Source organism: Toxorhynchites rutilus, chromosome 2, assembly GCF_029784135.1.
Source record: "Toxorhynchites rutilus septentrionalis strain SRP chromosome 2, ASM2978413v1, whole genome shotgun sequence".
Taxonomy (NCBI): domain Eukaryota; kingdom Metazoa; phylum Arthropoda; class Insecta; order Diptera; family Culicidae; genus Toxorhynchites; species Toxorhynchites rutilus.
In genome coordinates this window covers 317,532,399-317,556,708 of record NC_073745.1, presented here as the reverse complement: position 1 = coordinate 317,556,708, position 24,310 = coordinate 317,532,399, and the positions used below count along the sequence as shown (strand labels likewise).

The following is a 24,310-nucleotide window of genomic DNA, read 5'->3' as shown; positions in this document are numbered from 1 at the left end:
TGGTTTATGAGAATCTTCCAGGATTTTTCAATCGTGCTCTGACTGATCTCATTCCACGCAGAGGATAACCAGTCAATGCTCTGCCATTAGATATATCTTTTTAAGCCGGTTCTCAAGAATACACTGCGTTTCACAACTATAGAACCACTCGATTTTCCGAGTTTCCAGAGATAAGTAAGAAGTCCGTTGAATTGAAGTATATGGTGTAGGATATAATAACTATCTTCATTTATAAGACTGACCAATTGTTGTTGTGTTCCGACGCGAAACATTCAAAAAACTAAAATTCCAGTGTTTCATAACTATAGAACCAGATGGATAAACTCTCACTCCTATACAAAATTACCTTCCGGATTTTATGAATTGATTCCAATTTACCCAATTATCACATTGTTTTTGATGCAAAAATCGAAGTTTGTTGGAACCATCAGCGTTACTGCATTGCATGAAGGTGTAGCGCATCTTGTTCAATTGACGACAGAGACGGCGCATCCAGCCTTCTGAATATTTAAATATCTGATTCTTATAATGACCACGCTCTGAATTTCGTAGAATAACAACTTTGCGTTGATCCGTAATACTTGGAAGGTGACAATGATGTTGGCTTCTCGCTGTTCAAGTTTCCATATATACAAGGATTCATCCATTAAAGGAAACTTTTGCTCTTTCGTCGTCTTTCGGCTGCGTATGTGCTCTATATTTGCCTAGTTTAAATTCAGTAGCGTCTCGTCAGTAAATTGACTAGTTGTGCACCTACACGGTGACCCAAAAGCTGTGCCGGACATTCATCTCACAATGACACAAATCTTTCGACGGCAATACTTGTAAAAAATTTAAAAAAAAGTTCAATTCATGACGAATGTCGAAGAATCATGCGTTTTTGGACTTATATTTTATCATTACTACTCCCGCCGTTCGAGCAGCTTCATTAGCATGATCTAACGCATCTTCAATACGAGTTTTCCCAAACGTGCGGCATGTCATGCTGTTGTTGATGTGGTTTTTGGTAGCTGAATGAGCTTTTATAGCGGAAGATAGATGTATTGAAATTAGCATATCCATTAAAGTTCCCTGTAACTATTTTACCGTTTCTAACACAGGTCGTTTTCATCTTGTTCAATTTTGGTCGTGGAATATCCGTTTTCTCAAAAACCTATTTCTCTTCCACAATCCTATCTGCAAACGGTCTGTCCAAAAGCTCATCAAGAATATACTGTCCAACAATATTCATATTTTATTCTAAATTGTGACGATGTGTCACGAAAAAACCCACAATCGGTACACTGAAAAAGGCTGAAAGATATTGAATTACAACACTAATACCAAGCCATTCGTCATATGTTATGAATGAAACAATGGGGCTGATTCTGATGCGCGAATGAGAAGTGACAGCTCGGAAAAATTGCCTCACTCAATTTCCGAAGGCGACTGTGTTGAAATTTTTACCTTGAATGAACTCTCATGAACACTCACTCAATTCTCTTGGGCGATTGCAGTGGAAAAACTTGCCATTTTGTGACTTTTGAAGTCGTAACCTCTTTTGTTATCGACTAGTACGAGCAATGGAAGCCCAAAATCGGATTAGGCATTTCCAAAGGATTTGAATGATCTCTAATTCAATACAATCTAGTTAAACTATGAATTTTAAATTAATTTATATTTATTATTAACATGTAGTCAGTTCAGGTATTTGGTATGCTATTACTAATGACAAGAATATACATCTTCTGCACCGCTATAACGCGATACAAAATTAAAATGTATGTTAACAATAGTTGACCCTAACTGATACGAGAAACTCAATTCCGCAAACCTTTTCCTTTCTCCAAAAACACAAATCAGACTTTCAAAAATGACGAAAAGTAGTTCAAAATCGTATATGTTTGATCAACTTCTTCCATATGTGAGACATCATCGGTGTCATCCACTAGTGGAGTAGCATCATGCAGCTGGAGTATCATCTGTGCTCATAGCTTCGTCCTCATCGATTCCGAAACCCAGCTTGATCATACGATAGACGTGAGATGCGTGCACACCGGGCTCATCCAGTTAGAATCCAGACGATAACAGCGCAGTTTCGGGCAGTAAAATTAAAAGATCCTTGACAGCTTTATAGTTTTTCGCAGCTCATTGTCTATGGATAAAATTTAGCTTTTGAAAATAGTTTAAAGGTGACAATAAATATATCTTACCTTGATGGCTTTTATGTGAGGAGACTATAAAATTATGTTCACTGCAATCTTATAAAGAATAGTCAACATTTTACGGAATCAGCACCGGACACTAAGTCAAAGCACGAATGCGGAATCAAAACACGGATACGAAATCAAAACAATTGAAATAACATACACTCATATCAATGCAAAGGGACTATGCAAAAACAGATTTGAAAATATATTTTTTTTATCTTCTTATCCCAGTGATATTATTTTTCATCAATAATAATAAGAGGAAAACATTTATAAAGATGAACGAAATTATTTTTATTTTTATAATTTTACAGATTTGTAACAAGGAATGAATATTTTTAAAATCAAAAAAATAGATATTCATAAAACACATTGAATGCATAGAGCCTTTGCAAAAAACACAAGCTTTGACATATATTTCAATGAACACTGCACCATTTGTAATTCATTGAGTATTTTACTCCAAAATGAACCTCTCACGTCAGGGCAATCGCCTTCGGCGATACAGTGACCTGGGTCATGTGACTTTGAGGAGTTCATTGTTGTCACATTCCATTCGCGCTGGAGAATCAGGCCCAATGTGAAACATTTTCTAAAATGGCAATTTTCTAACCTTTTCAGACTAGAAAAAATGTTTGAAAGTGCGAAATTTGGAGAAAAATTCTGATGTTTCTAAAAAATTCAAACAAATTTTAAACCGAAAACAACAAACATATTTTTACTCGCTGCACCATCTGGTTGTAAATCTAACGTAAATTCGTCGATTGCGAAACTGAAGCAAGAGTCTCCTACCCGTGCAAGCAAAGATATTCGGGATACCGAAAATGAACCAACGCCAAACCTCACAATCACAGCAAGCCACTCACAGTTGATTCATCCAGTTTTTTTCATTCTGTTTTTCGTTCTGTTCTGCGTTCACGGAATGTGAGCAAAACAACATATCCCTAGTTTTGTCATTCATTGACATCAACATACCAGTTCATTCACTATCAGCATCGTTCTCGGACACTGACGAAACGGAGAAATTCGTTGAGGAAGATAAGAAAGTACAGAATGCTCATAATAGTGACAATAAGTTAAATTGTTCAATCATGCAAGGTTTCCGTCTCAGTTAAATTGCTTTCATTTTACATAGTGAATATGCAGTTCCAAATCCACTGTCAGAAATGCTTCAAAAGAATTCCGATGTAAAAAATACCGTCTTGACTCAAATTTCAAACATTTAATTTTTTTTTAATTCTGAACACACGAACATAAAATGGTGGTGTCCAAGACACGACCGCAATGGGAATATTTCGAGCTTCCTTTTGCAAACGGATCAAACTATGCTATAGGATTAGCGGATGAAATTGCCAACATCCAGCTTTGGCTGACATAGTTTGCATTCGCTGCTTGGATCGATTCTGCAGAATGCCCCCTCGCCGTCCAAGCCTAAGCAATCCTTAGCTGTGAGTGTACATGCAGATCTTGCTCTTTTGTTGGCATTTCCGCTTGCGCCACCGATTTGCGTTGCCCTTTCGGAGTGACTTCAAAAACAACTGAATAAGCAAGACACTGACTCAATGAGAAAATCACACACATATCGGGATATTGAAAATGAACAGTCACAACATTCCTGACAATTCAATGGCAATGAATAAATGTGAATGAATTCTCATGAGTCGAGTTTTAAGGAAAGCTCAGAGAGCACAGAATGAATGACAGCAGCATCGACAGGCAAAATAAACGCTTTACACTGATAAAAATATATTTTCAATGTTGCTCAACAAGCTCAATATTTCCAAGCTCTGGTCTGTGCATAGGAAAAGTGCATAGGACTGATGTCAATGACGCAATAAATCATCTATGCCAAGCGATCTTTCAGAGAGCCGCTGTATAAAAGCACCTTACGTAAAGCGCGCCGACTGCGGATCTGGAGCGTGTTTAGTCGTCTAAGTTCGAGTGGCGAGAGAATCGAGAGAGACTATTGATGAGGAGTTCTGATTGAACCCTCAACCATTCTCATATCTTGTGCACATCGTCCACTGCACGAAATTGTTGCCAACACATTGGCAGTTTAGTTAACCAAAGGTTCAACTCAATGTTATCAATATGTGTGTAGATATACGTAATTCTCGTGCACAAATGAATGTGCGCGAGCTGGGAAAGCGTAGAATAAGTGATTGAAACGAATATTTTGCATCCTCGTTTCATGCCGTTCGTTCTTCTTTACGATCAAGAACGCTTGTGTACACGGGGTAGCCAAATTCCTCATGATTTTCATACTTTCCCTACGTTTCTTTAATTGAACTATAGTCTATGCTAATAAGCATAGTAGGGGGCGCTACACTTTTTTCTTTTTGAAATATTAGGTTGTGCAGTGCACGAGGTGCACATATGGACGAGACGCCACTGTTTACATCGAATGTCGTTTCCTTCTAAGAAACTCATGCGTACCTTTAGCGCTTTCATAATCATCAATAATGCTCACCTTCTCCGACAAAGTAATACCATGGACAGAAATACAGCTGTACTAGCGTTGTACGTGTACAGCGTTGTACATGTACCATCGTAGCATGACACACATACTTTGGTTGTACATTGTACCGCATGTCAAACTGACAAATAGAAATTTGACCAGTTTTCACCACATACAGTAAAACCTGTTTTTGTGCGATTTTTTTGTGCGGTTTTTTTGTACGATTTTTTTGTGCGGTTTTTTTATAAAAAGCAGCATATTTGACGAAGTTATCGCCCATTTAGTTTTTTTTGTTGAAGGTTTATATGCATTTCAGTGCGAAAAAAAACAAAATTGCGTCTCAATTATCCACTTTTGAAATCATTTCCCTCCCATCAAATGCTCTAAGTTTTTCTAAGTTTTTACATGACATAATTTCTAACAGCAACACGATTCGACATGCAATTAAAAGCACAAAATAGCCACGCGTAACCAAAAAGGCAATCTGTCCCATCGCAAAGCAGGGAAACAAAAGGAAATTTAACGGTGACCGACGTGGATTTGAGTTATTTTCTTAGGGGAAACTTTTTTTATACAGTCCCTATCTACCGCACAAAAAAAGTTTTTATTCAAAATGTGTACCGAACACGAGTTTTTAAAGCTACTGATGAAGTTTTGCACGATTTTTAAACCTTTTTTTGTGCGGGGGATAGGGACCGCACAAAAAAAGGTTTGTTTGTATTTCAATAAAAAAAGGTTTCTATTTACCGTCTAACCTATCAAACACAACAAACAAGTTTTCAATCTGAGTTAATACCTCAAGAGAAAGTCAATGAAAAGAATGTTTACCAAGCGTCTTGATTCGGTTTGTTCATGCTACCCACCACTACCCGTCTATGGCGCTGCGCACAGTTGGAATTGACAAGCTGTAGCCATGTACAACGGTGAAACAGGTCGGTACAGATACAGCGATTGTACCGAGTTGCTTGCATGGTGTTAGTGCTGTTCATGGTGATAGTTATACAATTTTCGAAATAAATATAACTTCGATATAACGCACCCTCGATATAACGTCACACGATATAACGTACATTTTACCTCCATATAACGAACACATTTCCAAAGTCCAAAGGAAAAATTTTCAGAATATTTTATCCCTGAAAGAACAATAAATTATCTGTATTTTGATACTAAAGCTTGTTTCGTACCTTCAACCAATCCCGAAATACAACTGTTTAGTGATTCCGGATTCTAAATGAATCAAACTTTAATCAACAGTACGAAGGGAAATATCATGAGAAAGGTTGACTTCGTCTTCTAGTTGAATTTATTCATTAACCTTACTCAAACAGCAACACAATAGAGTAATATAGGCTACGTTTCTGAGTTCTTTATTATGCTTCGATATAACGTACAATTCGATACAACGTACAGTTTTGAAAGTAAAATGTACGTTATATCGAAGTTACCCTGTACGACGCCAGTACAGTTGTGTGTCTAACATAAGTCTTAGCAAGCGACAAGTGGGTTTCCTTTCTCGCCCAGTTACCGAACGATTACTGTATAAATTATCTGCGGACATATTCAATAGCTATCATTTGAAGTGCAAATTATCAAAATGGGTGTGAAAAAAGGCGTTTGAAATTAGTATTCTAAGTATTCTTTCATAAAATTTCACTGAGTCTAATTGATTTTTTACAGCAGTGTGAAGGTTTTGTAGGTAGTAATATCCAATGTGGGTTTATGGTATCAGGTGGGGCCGTTTTCTCACTAATAGCGAATTCGTTTTTAAAACTGAGTCAGTGCCAAACTGACTCTGTAATAAAAAAACGTTTTCAGCTTCACGAATGCGGTGGTTTGTTGGTGTGCGTTATATAGTCTGATTTGTTCATATTTACGACGGCAAATGTACAGTGTCGACGTCTGGTGGTGATATTAGTGCTTGGGAGGTAAATTGTTCTCCATCAGATCAGAAGGGCCAAGTGCAGTGTAAACATATAAAAGTTTGAATGAAAATTTTTACTTAATATTGTTTGATTACCTAACACATGTAGTTCTGACACTCACTTAACCATTTGTCGATGCATTTCCTGTTTGTTCCACAAATAATTACTATTATAATATAAAACCATCATTAGACACAGTTTTCGTTCAATATTCTGCGATATCGGAAAAAAACTTTTATTTAATCACATAAAATAAATATTCGATACGTTAAAGTAAATTTTCATTCATAATTTTGATTTTGAAATTTATTCCACCTGAATATCCATCATTATTTTCACCTCCCAATGAAAGCACACGTAGCTTAATGCCGTCTACTCTACTCTTCAAAATCAGAATCCGAATTGGATTACGATTCCAATAATACAAAAGCTAAAGCAGCAGGTTTTCCATTTTCATAGTCTTTATTTTTAGATTTTCCAAAACAATATTCGGAACTTGACAGTTCAGTATAGTTGTATTGGTGAACCCGAGTGCCAACCCGTGAAACATCTCAGTGCGAAACTAACAGCTTTCGGGGCGAACTAGTGCGACACTGAGTGCGAAACTGAGTGAATAAAAAAACGTTTTGACAGCAGTTAGTGCGGCACTGGGGATGAAACTGAACAAAAACGAATTCGCTATAAGTGTGTTAAGGAGACGGTATATGAGAACAGTACAGGAAAAAACGGAAGTGATTTTTTTTAAACGAGAAAGAGAGTGGTTGATCATAAGCGTCTGAATGTCTGCATTTTTTCATTTTTTTCAGTAGTATTCAACTGATACTAGTACTTTATTCAAAGATACACGTTTCGCCTATAGAAAAGACGAAACGTTTAGAACGTACAGTTCGTATGAAATAGAGTCCACAAATCGCGCACAAGCGTATTTTGTTTAGTTTACAAACAAAACACAGTATACTTTCAAGATGGCTACAAAGTGGTTTTGACATTTTGGCACAACTTAGGATACTTCTAAGCGCCTTGGTAGTATCTTCCCACCATTGTTAACCTATCTCGTATTCATACCGACTGTTCCTGGGTAATCAATTTACTTGAAGACGAGTGCGCTATTTTCATAAGAAATAACTCTTATTAACCTTTTTAAATACGGCGCCTCAATTCAATCGAGACGTTTCGTGCGGGACCTATAGATGGTCCAGATTTATTAGAGACTAGAAAGTTACAAATTGTTCTGAATAATGAGAAGTAATTATTTACGTCGAAATCGAAATCGAAATCTGAACACAGCAGGTAAATGACGGCTTCAGCAAAACTATTACCTACTGCTTCCTTGCTTTAACAAGCTGTGACACATGTCTCATACTGTTTTTTCTTTTATTTTTTTCTTCCAGTGAACGGTAGCTCAGAAGCGTCCTACATTGAATTCGACGAGAGCGAGCAGCAGTACAGTTGCTTCAACAGCAGCTATCGCGCTGTCAGTGCGAGAAGTTTCACCAGATCAGCGGAATCGTTTGTTTCGACGGCGCCGACGACAACAACGCCAACGGCACCAGCGACCACCGCGACGACTATGCCTCCGCACACCAACAATCCTCACTATCAGACACAGCAACAACCACAACATCAACAGCAGCAGCCACCCCAGCAGCAGCAGCAGCAGCAGCAGCAACAACAACAGCAGCAGCAATCCCAACATGGTCAACCACAGCCCCAGCAAATTCCATCCGGAAATCAACCACAGAATGGTCATAATATAGCAGCAAATGCGAGCAGAGGATCGGTCGAGCAGCAGACCGTTGTTACACCGCAGCCCCATCAGCCCATGTACCAGTCGCAGCCCATTCCGGCGGGTTATATGACTGGAGGACCGCATGGAAATGCGATGTATCCGATGCCAGTTATTCCGCAGCCGCTGCCTGGGAATGTCTATGTGAGCAACCTCACCGCTAACGTTAATGTGCACGGCTTCATGCCACACGGAATGCCTTCATACATGGCTGCAGGAACGCCTCCTGGACCCGCAGGAGCGTTCATTGCTGGTGACGTGCCAACCGGGCACGAGATGCAAGTGATGACACCGCGACCCGATGCGCGTGGTGCAATAAGACGCAACGGCAGGAACAATAGATTGGGAAGCTCTAGTCGGCCCCGTGGAGCATACGTTGCTCATCACATAGCACATCATTCTGTCATTCAGCCGGGTCAGCAGGGAGTTGTGATGCATCAACCACAGCAACCAGTCCAACAGACGCAAGCGCAAGGTCCACCACAGGGCACTCAACAGCCGCAGCAACAACAGTCTCAGGGCCAGGGCCAAAATCAACCACAGTCTCAACAACACCCACCTCAGCAACACACGCCAGACATTGTCCAGCATCCCATAGCGATGGAACACCAGCAGATGATGAGTCCAGCTCAGCCCTATGGATACAGCAGTGGATACTACATCCCGTTGCAATTCTATCAACCTGCGTCTGTCGGACATCATCCATCTGCACAACATGCCGCCGGAGCTCCCATATTCCAAGTTCCCGTGTATTCCGCCCCAATGTATGGCTATTCACCAGGGGTGATGTATCCGACGGGGTACCATCCGGAATATTCCATGTATGACGATAAAGGGGAGGAACATAATCCCCAGCAGCCCCCGGAAGAGGGTGTAATGCACCCAGGCATGTGGCAACCGCCAACGATGCTTGAATACAACCCCGAATCGGGAGAGTACATTCAGCACGAGGATGACGGCACTATGATCCAGCAGGGACCTCCACGACCAATGCAACCGTTAACCCACGTGCTCGATCCCAATGTACCCAACTTTACCATGCAAATGGGACCTCCCACTCCGATTCAGTCCGAGGAGTATGGTCACGTGACACCTGTTCCTTCCGAAGAGTATAATGTGATCAACAATAACGCAATAATGTCTCCAGCTGCCAATCTGATATCGTCTCCTTCATCGAATGCGTCGTCTCAGCAGAATCTGAACCAGAACGAAATATACCTTGTGCCACAACAAACTCAACAGGAACCTCATCATCAGCAGCAACAGCAACAACAACAACAGGGACAGCAACAAACTCACGTACCGCTAATGGAGATGCCACAAGAAACGTATATCCAGCATGAACCACAGATTTCGATGGTTGACAATGAAAACAACTATATCATCGAGCAGCAGCCACAGCACTCGTACAATCAAGCAATGAGCCCCCAACCTCAACAGCAGATGCAGTCCCAATCAGCACCACAAATCGATAGCAATTTCAACTCGGAACCAATGACCACTGAGTCACCGATGCCTCCAATGCCACAACAAACACAACATCCCGAACAGCAGCAGATGCAATCGTCGCAAACGCAAACACATGTTCCAGATACAGCCTCACATCCGGCCGTGATAACTCCTACCCAGACACAAGTTCCTGCCGCATCAAGAGTAACGCCTACCACACAAATACCAATACCATTACCCATAACAATAACTCATGTCCCTCCGCCTCAGCTCAACAAGCCACCGCCACCGATTCCGATCGAATTTTTGAAGCTTGAGCAGCAACAACAACAGCAGCAGCAGCAACAACAACAACAACAACAACAACAACAACAACAACAACACCACCATCATCATCAACAACAGCAACATCATCAACAGCCGCAGCAACAACATCATCCACAACAACATCAACAACAACCGCAGCAACAACAGCATCAGCAGCAGCCGTATCATCAGCAATATCAGCCAGCAGTGGCTAGTGACACAAACTACAACCCAAAGAAGAAAACTAACGAAGTGGCATCGGTTGCCACCCCTGCAACCGTTAATAGCAAAACCACTAGCAGCAGCAGCAGTGATGTAACCATCACTAAATCATTGTCGAACCAACAACAGCAGTCACAAGTCTTTGTGAACAGCAGCAGCAAGAGTCAGACTTCAGCAGACGAAGTAGCCCGTCTTACCAGGGCAGTTCAGGAGAAATTTGTCCTCAAGGACGATCGTCGTAATGGGCCCTACCGGGGTTCAAACTGGTCGTACTCTGGCTCGCATCAACCGCCAGCGACAACAATATCATCGTTCACATCTTCTACGACAACTGTAGTGCAGCACAACAGCCAACAGCTACAGCAGAAGAAGACTACAGCGTCGGTATCCGTGTCAGCGATTCCAAACAAGGAATTCACCACCAGCAGTAGCACGACGGCCAGCAGCTCGTCTGGTACAACCGCTGGAAAGCCTTATCAAAAGAATACCTCGCCTGTTCCGTTCACAACGCTCGGGACCACATCCGCTCCTCCGTCGATGCACAAACAACCACTGGTGCCACAGAGATCATTCCCCGCAGCGGATCCACCCATTGTCACTTCCGGACCGGTCATGGAGTCCAAGAAGGTGGAAGCTATACCTCAACGGGATGCACAAATCGCTCCTCTCCCGCCACCAGGACCACCACCACTCCTGTCGGTGCCGCCCCCACAGCCCCCCTACTCGTCGGGACCCATCATCGTGCCAACACCATTTGCTCCTGCACAGGTAACGACGACCACAGCGCCCCCAACCATGTCCTGGGCTAGTCTGTTCAACTCGTCCGCCTCATCAAGCTCATCGGCCCCCGTCCCTAGCATTGTACCGCCGGTGGTGAGCGCCGGTCCGGCTCTCCCTACGCCATCCCCATTCGCGTCCAGCTTCATCCCAAGTCTTCAACGCAATCAAGCATCCTCATCAGCTGGAACGACAGTCCACGGCGGCGGTAACTCATCCTCGTCGTCGGTTGATCCCCAGTCGAAGAAACCGATCGCCAAAGTGCTTCCTTTTGACAAAAACAACAGCTCGGCCACCTCCGGAATGTCATACTCGGCAGCCTCCGCCCAAGGTCTTTCATCGGGCGCCACTACCACTGCTGCTGCGTCTAGCAATACATCAAGTGCCTTGGCGGCCAGCAAGGGCAAGAATGGACAGCCCGCTGGGGGCCAGCAGCTGCAGCCCCACAAGCCGGAACAGCTGGACGAGAACTCGCTCAAATTGGGAGGTAAGTCAAACATCGCTATGATTAAATTCATATTTCACGTTCTTCATTTTCATTTCAATTCCACGAAACTTTTTATTTGAATCAAATACGTTGGCTTTCACTCATTTGGCCATTCATCATAGAGAGTTGTTACCGAAGTTGTTACCAAAAAAAAACATAAACGATGATTCCCGCAAAATGTTTTCATTGGAACATTTTCATGTCGTAAAAGATAGTCTTGAAAAATCGTTTCTGCTCTAGCCACGATAACGAGATTGTTTTCTTGTTAGATCTTTACTCTCCACTTGTCCACATTCTCCATTTCAAATACATGGTAAACAAACAATTGCACAAAAATTTCGAATCATTCCTTGTTTTAACAATGAATGTTGAGCTTTCTGATTATTTTACTTTTGGAAAGATGTTCATCGGACAACAATCTTAAATAAATTATTTTTTTTTGGAAATTATAAGCATTCATTGAAATGACTCACTTCTTTAACTTCTTTTTCTGGTTGAAATTTCTTGAATAGCTTGAGCAATATTGTTTTGAGGATCTGCAGCTTTTCTGAATTATTTCAAGGGTATTGATCTTCTACAACACTACGCACGAACTAGTAACGTCATCGAATAATACTCACATAATGAACTAAGTGTACAAGAGATCGTTTTTTGAACGGCTTGTGTGAAAGGTATACCCATTTTGTCCAACTGTATCACTATTCAAAGCATAAATATCCCACCACTGAGAGCGTCGTAATCGCCAAAATGATTGCCACATTTCTGAATGATATCTTTCTACAAATCAAAAACCACGCGGAGCAATCACATGTGTGGAATGCGTTGACTTCCTACCGGGGACTACTCTTGGTCATGGAAAAAACTCGTTTATTTTGAACTGCTATGAAACTCACACAGGACGTATCAGTGGAGCTCAAGAAAACTTATATTGCTAGCAACAAAAACAACAAGTTTGCTAACTATGATCCGAAAAATGAACAACTGGAACATTTTTGTAAAGGATAGGTTTACGCAACTTTTTACCAAAAAATGGTCTTCTGTCTTTCGTGTCGAAATCTTGAAAATTGAGAGGGTTTTCCATTAATACCGAATGTTTTATGGAAATATGTGGGAGTATACGGTTATGCTATGCGACAAGTTTGTTGTGCTTCACTTTGAAAGAATAAAAATGTTGAGCTAGGGGAACCCGGGGCAAGAGTGCCACCTTAAGCTAATACGCGTTTTTAAATGCTCTTTTGTTATATTTTTTTCCATTTTTTTTCTGGTTTGTTCATTCATACTCCTATTTAGGTGTAGCTATGCATCAAATTGTTCAAAAGTTATGTTTACTATGAAAATGTTTCATTTACAAAAAATATTTTTTTTTATCTGTATTATAGTGACTTTCAACTCATTTGGCTGGTTCGTCACTTTTACTTCCATTTTTGGAAGAATGTCGGGAGTGAGATTTACAAAAATGATGTTTTTGGCTTGTATTTTTCCAGTACGGGGCAAGAGTGCCAATAAATAAATAAATAAATAAACGAAATTCGTTTATATTTACAAACCATGACACCAACAAACACAACCACGATTACACTATTTGCGTTCAACAGATCGAATTCGAGGTCACTACTATGGCTTTTTATCCCGGTAATAATGGCTCCTTTTGCCCCGGAAGTTGAGAGAAAAAAAATTTATTTCTTATTGAAATTCATACAGTAAGTTGAAGAAAAATTATTATTCTATTTGTATTTTCGGGTGGAGTCATGCAAACATATAGAAACTGAAGGTATTTCGTTATTTTGCGCCTGTGCGTTCTGATATAGATTGCAGTTGTAAGAAGCTCAGTTAGTATTTATCTGTTTTCCAATAAAAAATATTTAAGGTTCTGGCTAATAATATGTGAGATATATGCAGTATCTTTATAAAACAAAGTTCTGTAGTTAAATGATTGTAAAAGATGGAAATAGGCAAAAAAATCAGATGGGCACTCTTGCCCCAGGTTCCACTATTTAGTTCTACGAGCTCCAAATTCTCATTCTCTTTTCTAGAAGATAAGCGAAGTCGGAAGAAAGAAGCTTTTGCACCATTGACTCAAAATTAATGGAATGGCTACGGGAAGCAGAAGCGAAATCTCTGGAGGTGAAACGAATAAAAATTTCAATAAAGTCCAGAAGGAGAGAGCTGAAAGATTGCAAGATAAAGCACTTCGTTAAAATCGTAAAAGTTTCATGAAATTGATCCGAATCAAAATGAAAATGACTCATTTTGTACTAGTGTCTAAGATTGCTTCAAGATAATTTTGAACAGTATCAATAAATCCATTTTTTTAATCTTTTACGACACTTCTCATTTGTCGTTTAACTTATCCAAAAATCACAAACAAGTCTAATTGGAAGATATCGACAGAAGTTCTTAAATTTCATCGTTTAAACTATCTAAATGTTTTAGGAAGTACAGCTAAAGTACTAAAGTACTAGTAGAGAGTGTGATTACTAGTTTATATCTGGAATTTTTCTGAAAAATTATTGGAAAATCAGGGAATATCAGGGATTTTTTCCGATTTTGAGTCGACACCCTGTAATGAGAAATTATTAGTTTTTTTTTCTTAAATTCGGTGTCCGGCCGGATAGACAGGATACCGGATAGTTACCGGATGTCCATTTCACCCCTAGTTCAGGCCACCCTTATTCTGAGTTGTGCGCCCTAGGAGCATAATAAGAATACGTGTCTGAATCGATTCGAAGCTCGAACAAAACTAGAGCATTTTTTTGTTTTTTTTTTCAAGGAGAGTCGGACCGTTCATTTTAGTATTCGAGGAGACGAACTCGATGAGAAAAAGATGGATAGGAACAAAAATGTCTTTACAATCATTTAGCAAAAACTAATAATCCCAGTTTTTTACTTAACATATTAAGGACCGCAAAGAAATCTGTAAGACATACGACTGGGACCGCACGTTTTGGGACAAACTTGTACGCTTCATTCGTTCGGACTCCACGAATGAGATCGTTTCCTTCGGTGTGGATGAGACGAAGTCGAGTCATCGGCAGACGTTGTTAGATTCTTGGCAGACCAAGGATTTAACCATCAAGTGTAGAAAAGACGGGTTCCGTTCTTTGTTTGAAAGAGGCTTTAAACTTTGCAGTTCATTCGCCTCCAAACGTGGGTTATTTCGTGATCAGACGGAACGCGAAACACGAGAAAACTCGGTCCTTAATGTGTAATAACTAAAACGTCCGAGAGATGATATGCTCTACAAAAAAAAATACAATAAAGCAAAACAATCCTTTTGCTATGATTTCAGGATTTTGGCACTGATGAAAGATACGTGATACGACGCACGAAATACAGACTCCTGTGACAAAAATTTTATTTTTTTTATTTCTTCGTGTTCGATTATTTTTTTGCGAGGTTTAGTCTGATAACTTTGAACAGCACGCTTTGAAAAGAGCTCTGAAAAATTTAATGTACTGATCTAACAAATGAACTGACTATTAAAAGTGACTCTCGGATTTCACTCTCCCCTACGAGAGCGACATTTGATGGTATTTGTGGCGTTCGTGGTCTAGTGTGTTCGGTCGCGAATCTGATCCACGGTGTAGGTGGTTCGAATCCCCGATTCATAAGCGAAAAAAAAGATCCACATGAAGTCAGCAAACTGTTCTCCTCTTAAATAGAACAAAATGCGTTACACATGTGGAAGAATAAAAGCGGTCCTCCCGGGGCCTGTCTCCGGTGTTCAATACCTGTCAATCGTTCTGATTGGCGCCCTGAACAGCATCCGGTAGATACGTGGGGATCCCTCGTTTCATATAGAGAGTTTGTCAATACCGGCTCCTCAATCCGATTGACACTAGAAAAGAAACAGACATTTTTCTTTTAAATAAAAATCGAGTCATGATAATTTTTATTGCACTACTAAACTTCGTTTTTTTCAATTCTTCTAAATAGAGTTCTTCAGTGCGTACCAGATTGAGAACAACAGCATCAGCATCCTGCCCCGTGGATTAATCAATCGATCCAACTATTGTTACATCAACGCTATTCTGCAAGCGTTGGTCGCCTGTCCACCTTTCTACCACCTGATGCGGGCGATTCGATCCTTTCCGGCGGCCAAAAATAGCCGGCATCCGAAGCCGTTCATCGATGCTATGTAAGTTTTTTTGAAATTGTTTTGTCCTCCCTCTATAATTTTGATTGTAAACCCATTTTACTTGGTAGGAGCGGTCTGTTCGCGGAATTCAGCACACTTCAGCTGCGCACCAAGGTGCAGCGCGACAAATCCAAGAAGGACGAAACGCCCGACATTCAGCTCGACTCGCCTTTCGAACCTGTCGTAATCCACAAGATTCTCAATCTTCTACGATCGGATATTTTCCAGGTCGAAGGCCGCCAAGAGGATGCCGAGGAATTCCTGGGCTGTGTACTGAATCGGCTCAACGATGAGATGCTAGAGGTAAATTGTCATTTTGAATTTGCGTTCGTTATTTGGCTAAATATTGTGTCGTTCTTGCAAACAGTTGATGAAGTTGAGCAAAAATGAATCCGAAGTCAATGGAGGAGGCGGCAACGGCAGCGGAGAAGAGGCCGCCAACGGAGAGGTACATGCCGATGATCAAGATGATTGGAAGGTAGGTGTCACGCAGTTTCGGGCGTTGAGACGTTGCGTTGGGAACGCGGCCGTCGTGGGTTCGAATCTCTCTTTAGTTCACATATCTCGTGCAGCAAGACCCACCACCTTCATCACGAAAATGAATCACCTTCACTCCATCATCCTTAAGCCGGCAGAGCTTGAGTTTTCAATCTCATAATCTGTGGCATATGATGGGGAAAACGAATTCTCGTCTGTGTGTAAGATGGTAGCCAAGGAACCTCATGTTTCCTTATCATCTAAGATTGAGGAGAGACATTTAAATTTTTTTGATTGCCACAATTTTCTATTATATCAAATCGTCATATGAATAAAATGAATTTCTTTTTTCATTTAAGGTTATCCGCGGCAACCGTAATAAGGGAACCATCACCCGCACAACCGATTTCGGCCGATCGCCGATAAGTGACATCTTCGGGGGGAAACTACGATCCCGCGTGCATCGCGAGGGTGATCATCCGACCGACAATATTCAGCCTTTCTTTACGCTCCAGCTAGATATCGAGGTAAGTTGAACGCTGAGATTATGTCGGTAAAGTAGAGCCAGCGTTGTCTAAAAATAAATACAATGCGCCAGAGAAGTGAATGTGTGGAATAATTCGAGAGTGGATCGAAATTGTTTTGACATTTTCCTTTCCTTTTTGTTGATCTTCTCTCTCATTGCCTATTTCAATGTTGTTGGGATTTATGATGTCGGTATGGTATCTTCTATTTAAGTTTCGGCTTAGGAAAAGGAATGGAATTGTTCGTTGCAGGGTCCTGTTAGAGATGTCCGATTTTTTTATTATTCGATACAATGAAGTAATCGATTGCTCACCACCCTCAGAGAAATAATTAGTGTATATGACTAATAGTATTTATTCGTTAGCAATTTTCTGTCGTCATTATTTGTATTTTGAATGATTAACAACTACCTGAGTTACTAATGGTGCTGAGATTGCTGTTTGGTTTATCAAAGCATTTTGAACATTTCTTCATCGAAACCATTTGTGAACTATAAATGGGCTTATAACCTGAGCTGAACATCGTGCAACAAACTTTGTCTGCAGAAATGCGAACGTGCGCTAGGCTAAATGTGACTTCGGAAAAAAACTTATATTAAAATTGAAATAGTTTGTCTGCTTATTGTCTAATATCAACATGTAGAATTCGCGTTGACAGCATTGAGCTTTATGCTCTGTTGGTGTTGAGCGGTAATGGTAATGAATTATTACATTTTTAAAATGAAAAGTTATGAATACAATTTTTGTTTTTCCGTATCTATTTTATGTAATAGGACAACATTGACAACAAGGACAACAAGTGATTTCAAGTGATGAAAAATTCTTAAAAAATACTTAATTTCGAGCATTTCTAAACGCGTTAAGCCCAGTGTCGGTCCCTAGGGGCCGACGTTGAGGAAAACGCTGACTGACTGGGGCTGACAGTTACAAAAAAATGAAATAGAAATATATACGGTTTGTTTTCGGATGTTTTATAAAATGTGACTACTTTCTAGTCAATTTGCTGACTTTTTTTTTCTATTTATACAATAAGTATCGGTAATCCAAGTACATGCATACCGGGGCACTTCTGATCTCATGAACAAACGATTCCTGAGTTGATTTTGTCGTGGATGTAATCCATTCAGTTTTTAACTCAAATAGCAATATGAGGCCGAGCGTTGTCATGATGTAATATTATCGACTCGTGTCTGGTTTTCGGTTTTCTGCAATGGCTTGCTTCAAACCGATCAAATGTTATCTGTAGAAGTCTTCATTGATCGTTTGACCAGTTTTTAGTAGCTCATAGTGGGCATTATTTTGACACCGTAGGTATCCAGCTTCGGTATTGATGCACACGATCTTTTTCGTTTTGGATTGTCATAATGAAACCATTTTTCGTCCCCGGTAACGACTCGATCCAAAAAAAACTTCCATTTATGCCGTTCAATTCGTACGGACGTAATTCGTAATAATTCGTAACACAATTCGTTGTTTTTGGATATATCCTGCGGCTTCGAGTCGTTCAGAAATAGCTTTCCGAGTTACTACTAATGTTTCTGTAAGCTGCTTGACACGAAACTTCGAGTAATGTCTCTAATTCATCATCTTCAAAAATTTCCGGTTGACCCACACGCATATTGTCTTTAACACTTAAATCGCCTCTTTTAACCCCTTTATAGGGCCGTGGGAACTAGGCAACGAAACGATTCCAATTTCAGAGAACATAATGCACACATAAATAAAACATATTTACTTTTTTTTTTGACTATTTTGACTATTGAAATCGTTGAAAAAAATGGTGACAATATAGTTGCCACGGCCCGTTAACCCCAGAAGCACTGCCTTTTAAAGTGAATTTTTGCCCCTTTGGTTATGCAAAAATCAAAACAATATTTCTAGAGATTCTCTCGTGAGCAGCCAGCAAAAACAGACGCAGTTTGGTTACTCTGTGTATTTTTTTGGCAGTCCAGGGGTTTTTAAACATAGTTGTGATGAAGATAAAATAGAGAGTAATAGTGACTAATAGAAACAATTTTGTTTCGTTGTGTGGTCGATAGTTCATATTCACTTAATCACATCACTTACCTCAGTGAATCCTAATTATTACCTTTCCCCATTAACAACTATCCCTCCTAAGATAAACGCTAGGGAACCATGCTATAGAGGCGACCCTTCTGGCCTTCGCAAGGCGAATATCATACTAACATTCTTTCCCTTCCCCTGGTGACTGTAAGGACGTGGCCGGTATCGTTATTGTCTCTCTAAAGCTCGATTCACCGAAACTTGCACAATGAGAATGATTTGCTACTCCCAAGCGTCATAAAATATTGAAATAATATTCCAAGTACAGCGAAAAGATTTTTTTTTGTGGCAATACAGTTGCCACGACCTTACAAAGGGTTAAATCACCCAAATGATTCCCTTCAAAATCTATCCGATGGTACAGCATCACCATGCCACAAGCGCTTCGATGCGCTTCATCTACACTTTTCTTCCAATGCATTCAAAAAATTAAAACTTCCCGCAAGTGGTGCTTTTTTGTAACGAAACTCGACATTTTCAGCGCACTAAAAATTGAACTTATTGTGCAAAACTCACAGACTTGTAAATAACATTTGGATGAAAGATTTCGACACTTCACAATTCGGCAAGGTGCTCGAATTGGATGCGCTGTCAACTATTTATAGCACCTTGAGCACGTACTGTATTAATGCCGTAGAATAGGGTGCCAATGAATGGTCATCTCTAATTTCAAAAAGTTACCCCATAAAAAATGTTCACCGCCTCTAAGAAACACCCTAGAGGCTGTCCACGTACCACGTGGACAAAATAAGCATGATTTTAGACTCTCCCTCCCCCTCTGTGGACAAGCGTGGACATTGAGCAGACCCCCTCCCCCTGTTGTCCACGTGGACATTCCTGAATATATTTTAACCAAGTAAACAACTCGATTGCACCCTTATTCCATTTCAATTTTATTTAATGTTAGATTTTATTTCTCAGAAGGGACTATTTCAAATGACTTTTCCACTCACGCGAATAAGAAGTTAGGAGTTCAAGGATTTAGAGGCGAATGAACTGAAAAGTTTAAAGCCTCTTTAAAACAAAGAATTTCAATAGGAGTTCAAGGAAGTATTCTTTACATGGTTTATAGGACTGGGACTTCGATTCTGGACTACTCTGCTTTTTTTTTTACCAGTTCTCACCCCAATCGATAACCTATGTAGATATATTGTACGAAGAATAGAACAGCCGAAAAATAGAAATTTGTTGTTGATTTTGTAAAGAAGTGACACGTAATGTATGAATTTTTAAATTGCTCAAATTTCAATTCCTCGCGAAAGTGTACATTTTTGGAAAAAGTAATGTAAGTGAAAAATTAAATCTTCGCGTTCTTATGTCTGTTCTCAGTGACCAAACCTTTTTTACCGTGCCGAACTGTAGTCAAAACCAGGACCTTATTTTGAGGGACTGTGTCGAAAGATGGCACACGAATCTTGTTTATCTTTCATTATCATACAAATTATGCAGCACTGCTCTTTCAAGTAAAAATAATTCCGACCAGTATGTCACCCATGTCCAAATTGAATACTACCGCAAAGGGTTAACATGCAACTATGTATCTATATAAAGATTATCATTATTTTGACATTTTTATACAATTTTGGTACATAGTCGTGATTTGCAACTAGAGTATGCATTTTGCATGATTTATTTTGAAATGAAGAAAATCATGTGACACCAAAACTTGATCAAAACGATTCAAGGAGAATGATGACGGTCCACGAGCAGGAGTTCCAGTCAAACTGACTTTTGAAAGAAGATTGTTTGGACCGATTAGAGTATGTTTGAGGTTAGAAAAACACAAATAAATGACAGCCTGAAGTCTGAGCTATTCAGCCTACTCAAGCAACAGTTAAACACGGTGGAGAATCGTTTCTTGTGAGGGATTGTTTTTCTTGGAATAGGGTGGACAATCTCGTCAAGATCGATGTAAAGAAACTGCTGAGTCCTACGTCAATGTCTTGGAGGAAAACTTAAAGCCGTCACTCAGGAAAATGAATATAAAAGCTATATCTTCCAACAGGGCAATGATCCCAAGCACACCTTGAAGGTGCGCTATTTTCAGTCCAAAGAGATTAAAATGCTTGAGTGGCCATACCAGTGTCCAGACCCCAACCCCATAGAGCATCTATGCACAATACTGGATGAAAAAATCCAATGAGTTGGAGTTTTATGTGAATTTGAAAATGAATACAAACAATAACTTGTTTAAATCCTTTCCATTGTAAGAAATACGTTCATTTTCCAAAAAAAAAGTATAATGAAAAAGTATTTTGCGTAATGCTTTTTACTTTTTTCTTTTCAACACTGTACATAAGATATTTGGTAACTTATCGAGAAGCTCTTGATCAACCTGATAAATCTTCACAAACTGCTTTATGATTAGTTCTCTGATAACAAATCGCTAGATTATTTACTTCCGTAGCAATTTCATTTTAAGCATCTTAAAAAACCACTAATTCTACCATTGCGTTCACACTAACAAGTATTTGAAAAAAAACATCAGGCAGCTCAAACTTTTTATTGTCAAATACGCAGAACAAGCATGATAGGAAAGTTTGAAAATTCTTGAAAATGAAAAACAGATTTCGTTGATTTTTAAATATAGATGTGATTGTTTTTTCTCAAATATTTATTTCACGTATCCACGTGGAGACATTGGCTATACCCCTACTCCCCTCACCGTGGACAATCGTGGAAATTTTCGTAACCACTCCCCTAAAGTCGTCCACGTGGTATATGGACAGCTCCCTATGCCAAATATCAGCTCGATCGGATTTAAGGAAGAGTGGCGCAGAGCGGTCAAAGTTTGAGTTTTTTGAAAATTTTTGAAAATCGCCCTAGGGGGAAGTAAAGGAAATCGGGGTTTTCGAAAAAAAAAATTTGATGCCAAATGTCTTAAAATAGCATGAAACGTCGAGATCCAGTGTCATCTCGAATTTTTTTTTTATCAAAAATCGACACTCTGGGACTTAGTTTTTTTTTCGGAATACGAGACGACGTATGGTTTTGGGTACCAATAAAAATAGTTATCTCGATTTTTCATTCGGAACTTGCTGCGAAATGTTGATTTGCACGATAAAACACCCTATGCAAAATATTAGCTCATTCGAACTTCATTTATTAGTGCCGCAGACGTTAAAATTTGAGTTTCGAAAATCTGGGTTTTCAAAAAAAATTGTTGATGCCAAATGAATTAAAATTGCATTTCTTGTCGGGATTTACTGTTATTTCGAAAAAAAAATTGACAAATAAAATTTGTTTCGGTCAAATGTCAAATAAAATTCTCGTATTCCGAAAAAAAAAGTAAGTCTTAGGGAGTCGATTTTTGACAATTTTTTTTTTCGAAATGACACTAGCTCTCGTTTCATGCAATTTTAAAACATTTGCCTTGGGTGATTTTTCGATTTTTTAAAAACTCAAACTTTGGCCGCTTTGCGCCACTCTCCCTCAAGTCCGATTGAGCTGATATTTTGCATAAGGTGTTTTTTCGAGGTGGTGAACATTTTTTATGAGGTAACTTTTTTAAATTAGAGATGACCATTTTTATTGGCACCCTAGTTTATATTCTGGAAATAATAATAAGTTGCCATCAATAATGAAATTTAAAAAATAATGAATTTACCACCGCGTACCAAATGGATCACGTAAAAAGCATGGATTGGATTTTATTCTGTCTGAGCTAGCTAACCTAGTATTTACTTGGTGGTTATCTCATTCCTCACGAAAAATTCAATATTAATTTTCACTGTCCATTTTTGTTACTAATCTGGACACTTAGCACAAAAATGGTGTGCACTGAGGCGCTTCAAAAATAAAACGACAAAGCAAAAATCCATTCACAGAAAATATGCAGATAAAGGTGTTTTGAATGGAATGAGATAGTATAGGACAGATCGATTAATCGAATGATTATCGGAAACTGCTAGGCCCTGGCAACCCGTCCCAACTCGTGCCGAAAATACTCACGTGCACGGCATTCAAATAGGGCGAATTTCAGCTACTGCCCAAGCGAGAGTCGATGAAGATGATGCAAGGCTATCAATGAACACTAGTGCAATGAACATCAATGAGGTTAATTTTCCATTGCATCTTCTTTTTCGTCATGATATTCGAAACGTCGAAATTGAGATCATTGCGTGATAGTTATAATCAAAGCATAACAATTCAACGTCAACCAATTGAGAGTGAAATTAATGGTAAGGGAAACCAATTCATCACGTAAAGTTCATGTCTTTTAGGGCTTCGGCATTGAAATGTATGGTGTAACTCTTTAACTATGTTTTATGAATCAACTCCCGATAGGCCGGAAATGACATATATCCCCAATTAAATGGGTAAAGGGTGAAAATAACAGACGAGCGGATAACGAATATAATCTTGTATGGTTGTTTTAATTGGCGTGGCGAATGAATATAAATCAACCTCTTTATTCAATTCGACTTCACTCCACCACTACTACTGTACCTCAACATGTACTTCGTTGTCCTCGTATATCATTTTAACGTCCGTATAAAGTGAAACGAAAAACTTTCTGATGCAAAAAAGTAGTTACACCATCAATGGATGGTTCTATTGTTTACCCACTGTGAAATCATCCACAATTTGCGAATGAAAGAGAGATACGAATTCAGTCTGAAAGTAGGGTCATTTTACGGTGAAAAATGAAATAAAGACGAACGAAGTGAAAAGCAGATAGCAACGAAAGCGCCGGAATGATTTTTGGTTTATGTTGATACATAAACTGCTGGAAGAAGCAAAAACACATTTCCAATTGAACGCAAGGCTAGATGGTTTCATAAGTCCCTTGGCGATTTTCAGTTGAATTTGACTGCCGAGCCCTGGTTATATTCATTATGACAAATATGATGGTGTGTTTCAACTGAAGAGAATTCATCCGACACGGGGAAAAGCTAATTCCTTCTTTCGTGAATAAATTTTGATTATTTATGGCATTGATCCCAACAATATTGACTCCAATTTGGAGTCAATATTGATGCAGCTATGTCAGCATTTTTTTAATCGCACAAATTACGTAACGCGATAAGGTGGGGAGGAGGGTCGAGGTTGCGTTATTTTCTGTGTATTAGAGATAGAAAATTGCGTTACGTAGGAGGGGGGGGGGGTCCAAAACCGGATTTTTAGCGTTACGTAATTTGTGCACGATGCCTAACTAGACCAAATTTCTCAATTTCATATATATTCTTATATCGACGATTTAAGACCAAAAAATTGTAAATTGTAAAACAATTTGTAACTTTATCGTTTTCTCTCTTTTCACAGAAGGCAGCCTCCGTGAAGGACGCCCTCGATCTGCTGGTCGGCAAGGATCAGCTGGAAGGCGTGACCTGCTCCAAGACCAAACAGGAGATCGCCGCCTGGCAGCAAGTCACCCTGGAGGAACTTCCGGTAGTGATGATTCTGCACCTCAAGTGCTTCGACTACAAGATGGACGGTTGCACCAAGATCCTCAAGATGCTAGAGTTCCCAATAGAGTTGAAGATTGATTCCAGTGAGTATTCGAAT

At 39.6% G+C, this 24,310-nt stretch overlaps 1 protein-coding gene across 3 annotated transcripts in view; it reads left to right on the top strand.

Moving 5' to 3' along the window:
• LOC129764296 (nuclear receptor coactivator 6) overlaps window positions 1-24,310 on the top strand; it is a 68,340-nt gene that overhangs the window by 32,778 nt on the left and 11,252 nt on the right. For 2 of the 3 annotated variants that reach the window (XM_055763235.1, XM_055763237.1), the window contains 6 exons: window positions 7,964-11,599; window positions 15,536-15,737; window positions 15,806-16,040; window positions 16,105-16,215; window positions 16,574-16,741; window positions 24,068-24,296. In XM_055763235.1, coding sequence (XP_055619210.1) covers window positions 7,964-11,599; window positions 15,536-15,737; window positions 15,806-16,040; window positions 16,105-16,215; window positions 16,574-16,741; window positions 24,068-24,296 — 4,581 coding nt within the window. The remainder of the gene's footprint in view (window positions 1-7,963; window positions 11,600-15,535; window positions 15,738-15,805; window positions 16,041-16,104; window positions 16,216-16,573; window positions 16,742-24,067; window positions 24,297-24,310) is intronic. The other variant, XM_055763236.1, reaches the window with a different exon arrangement.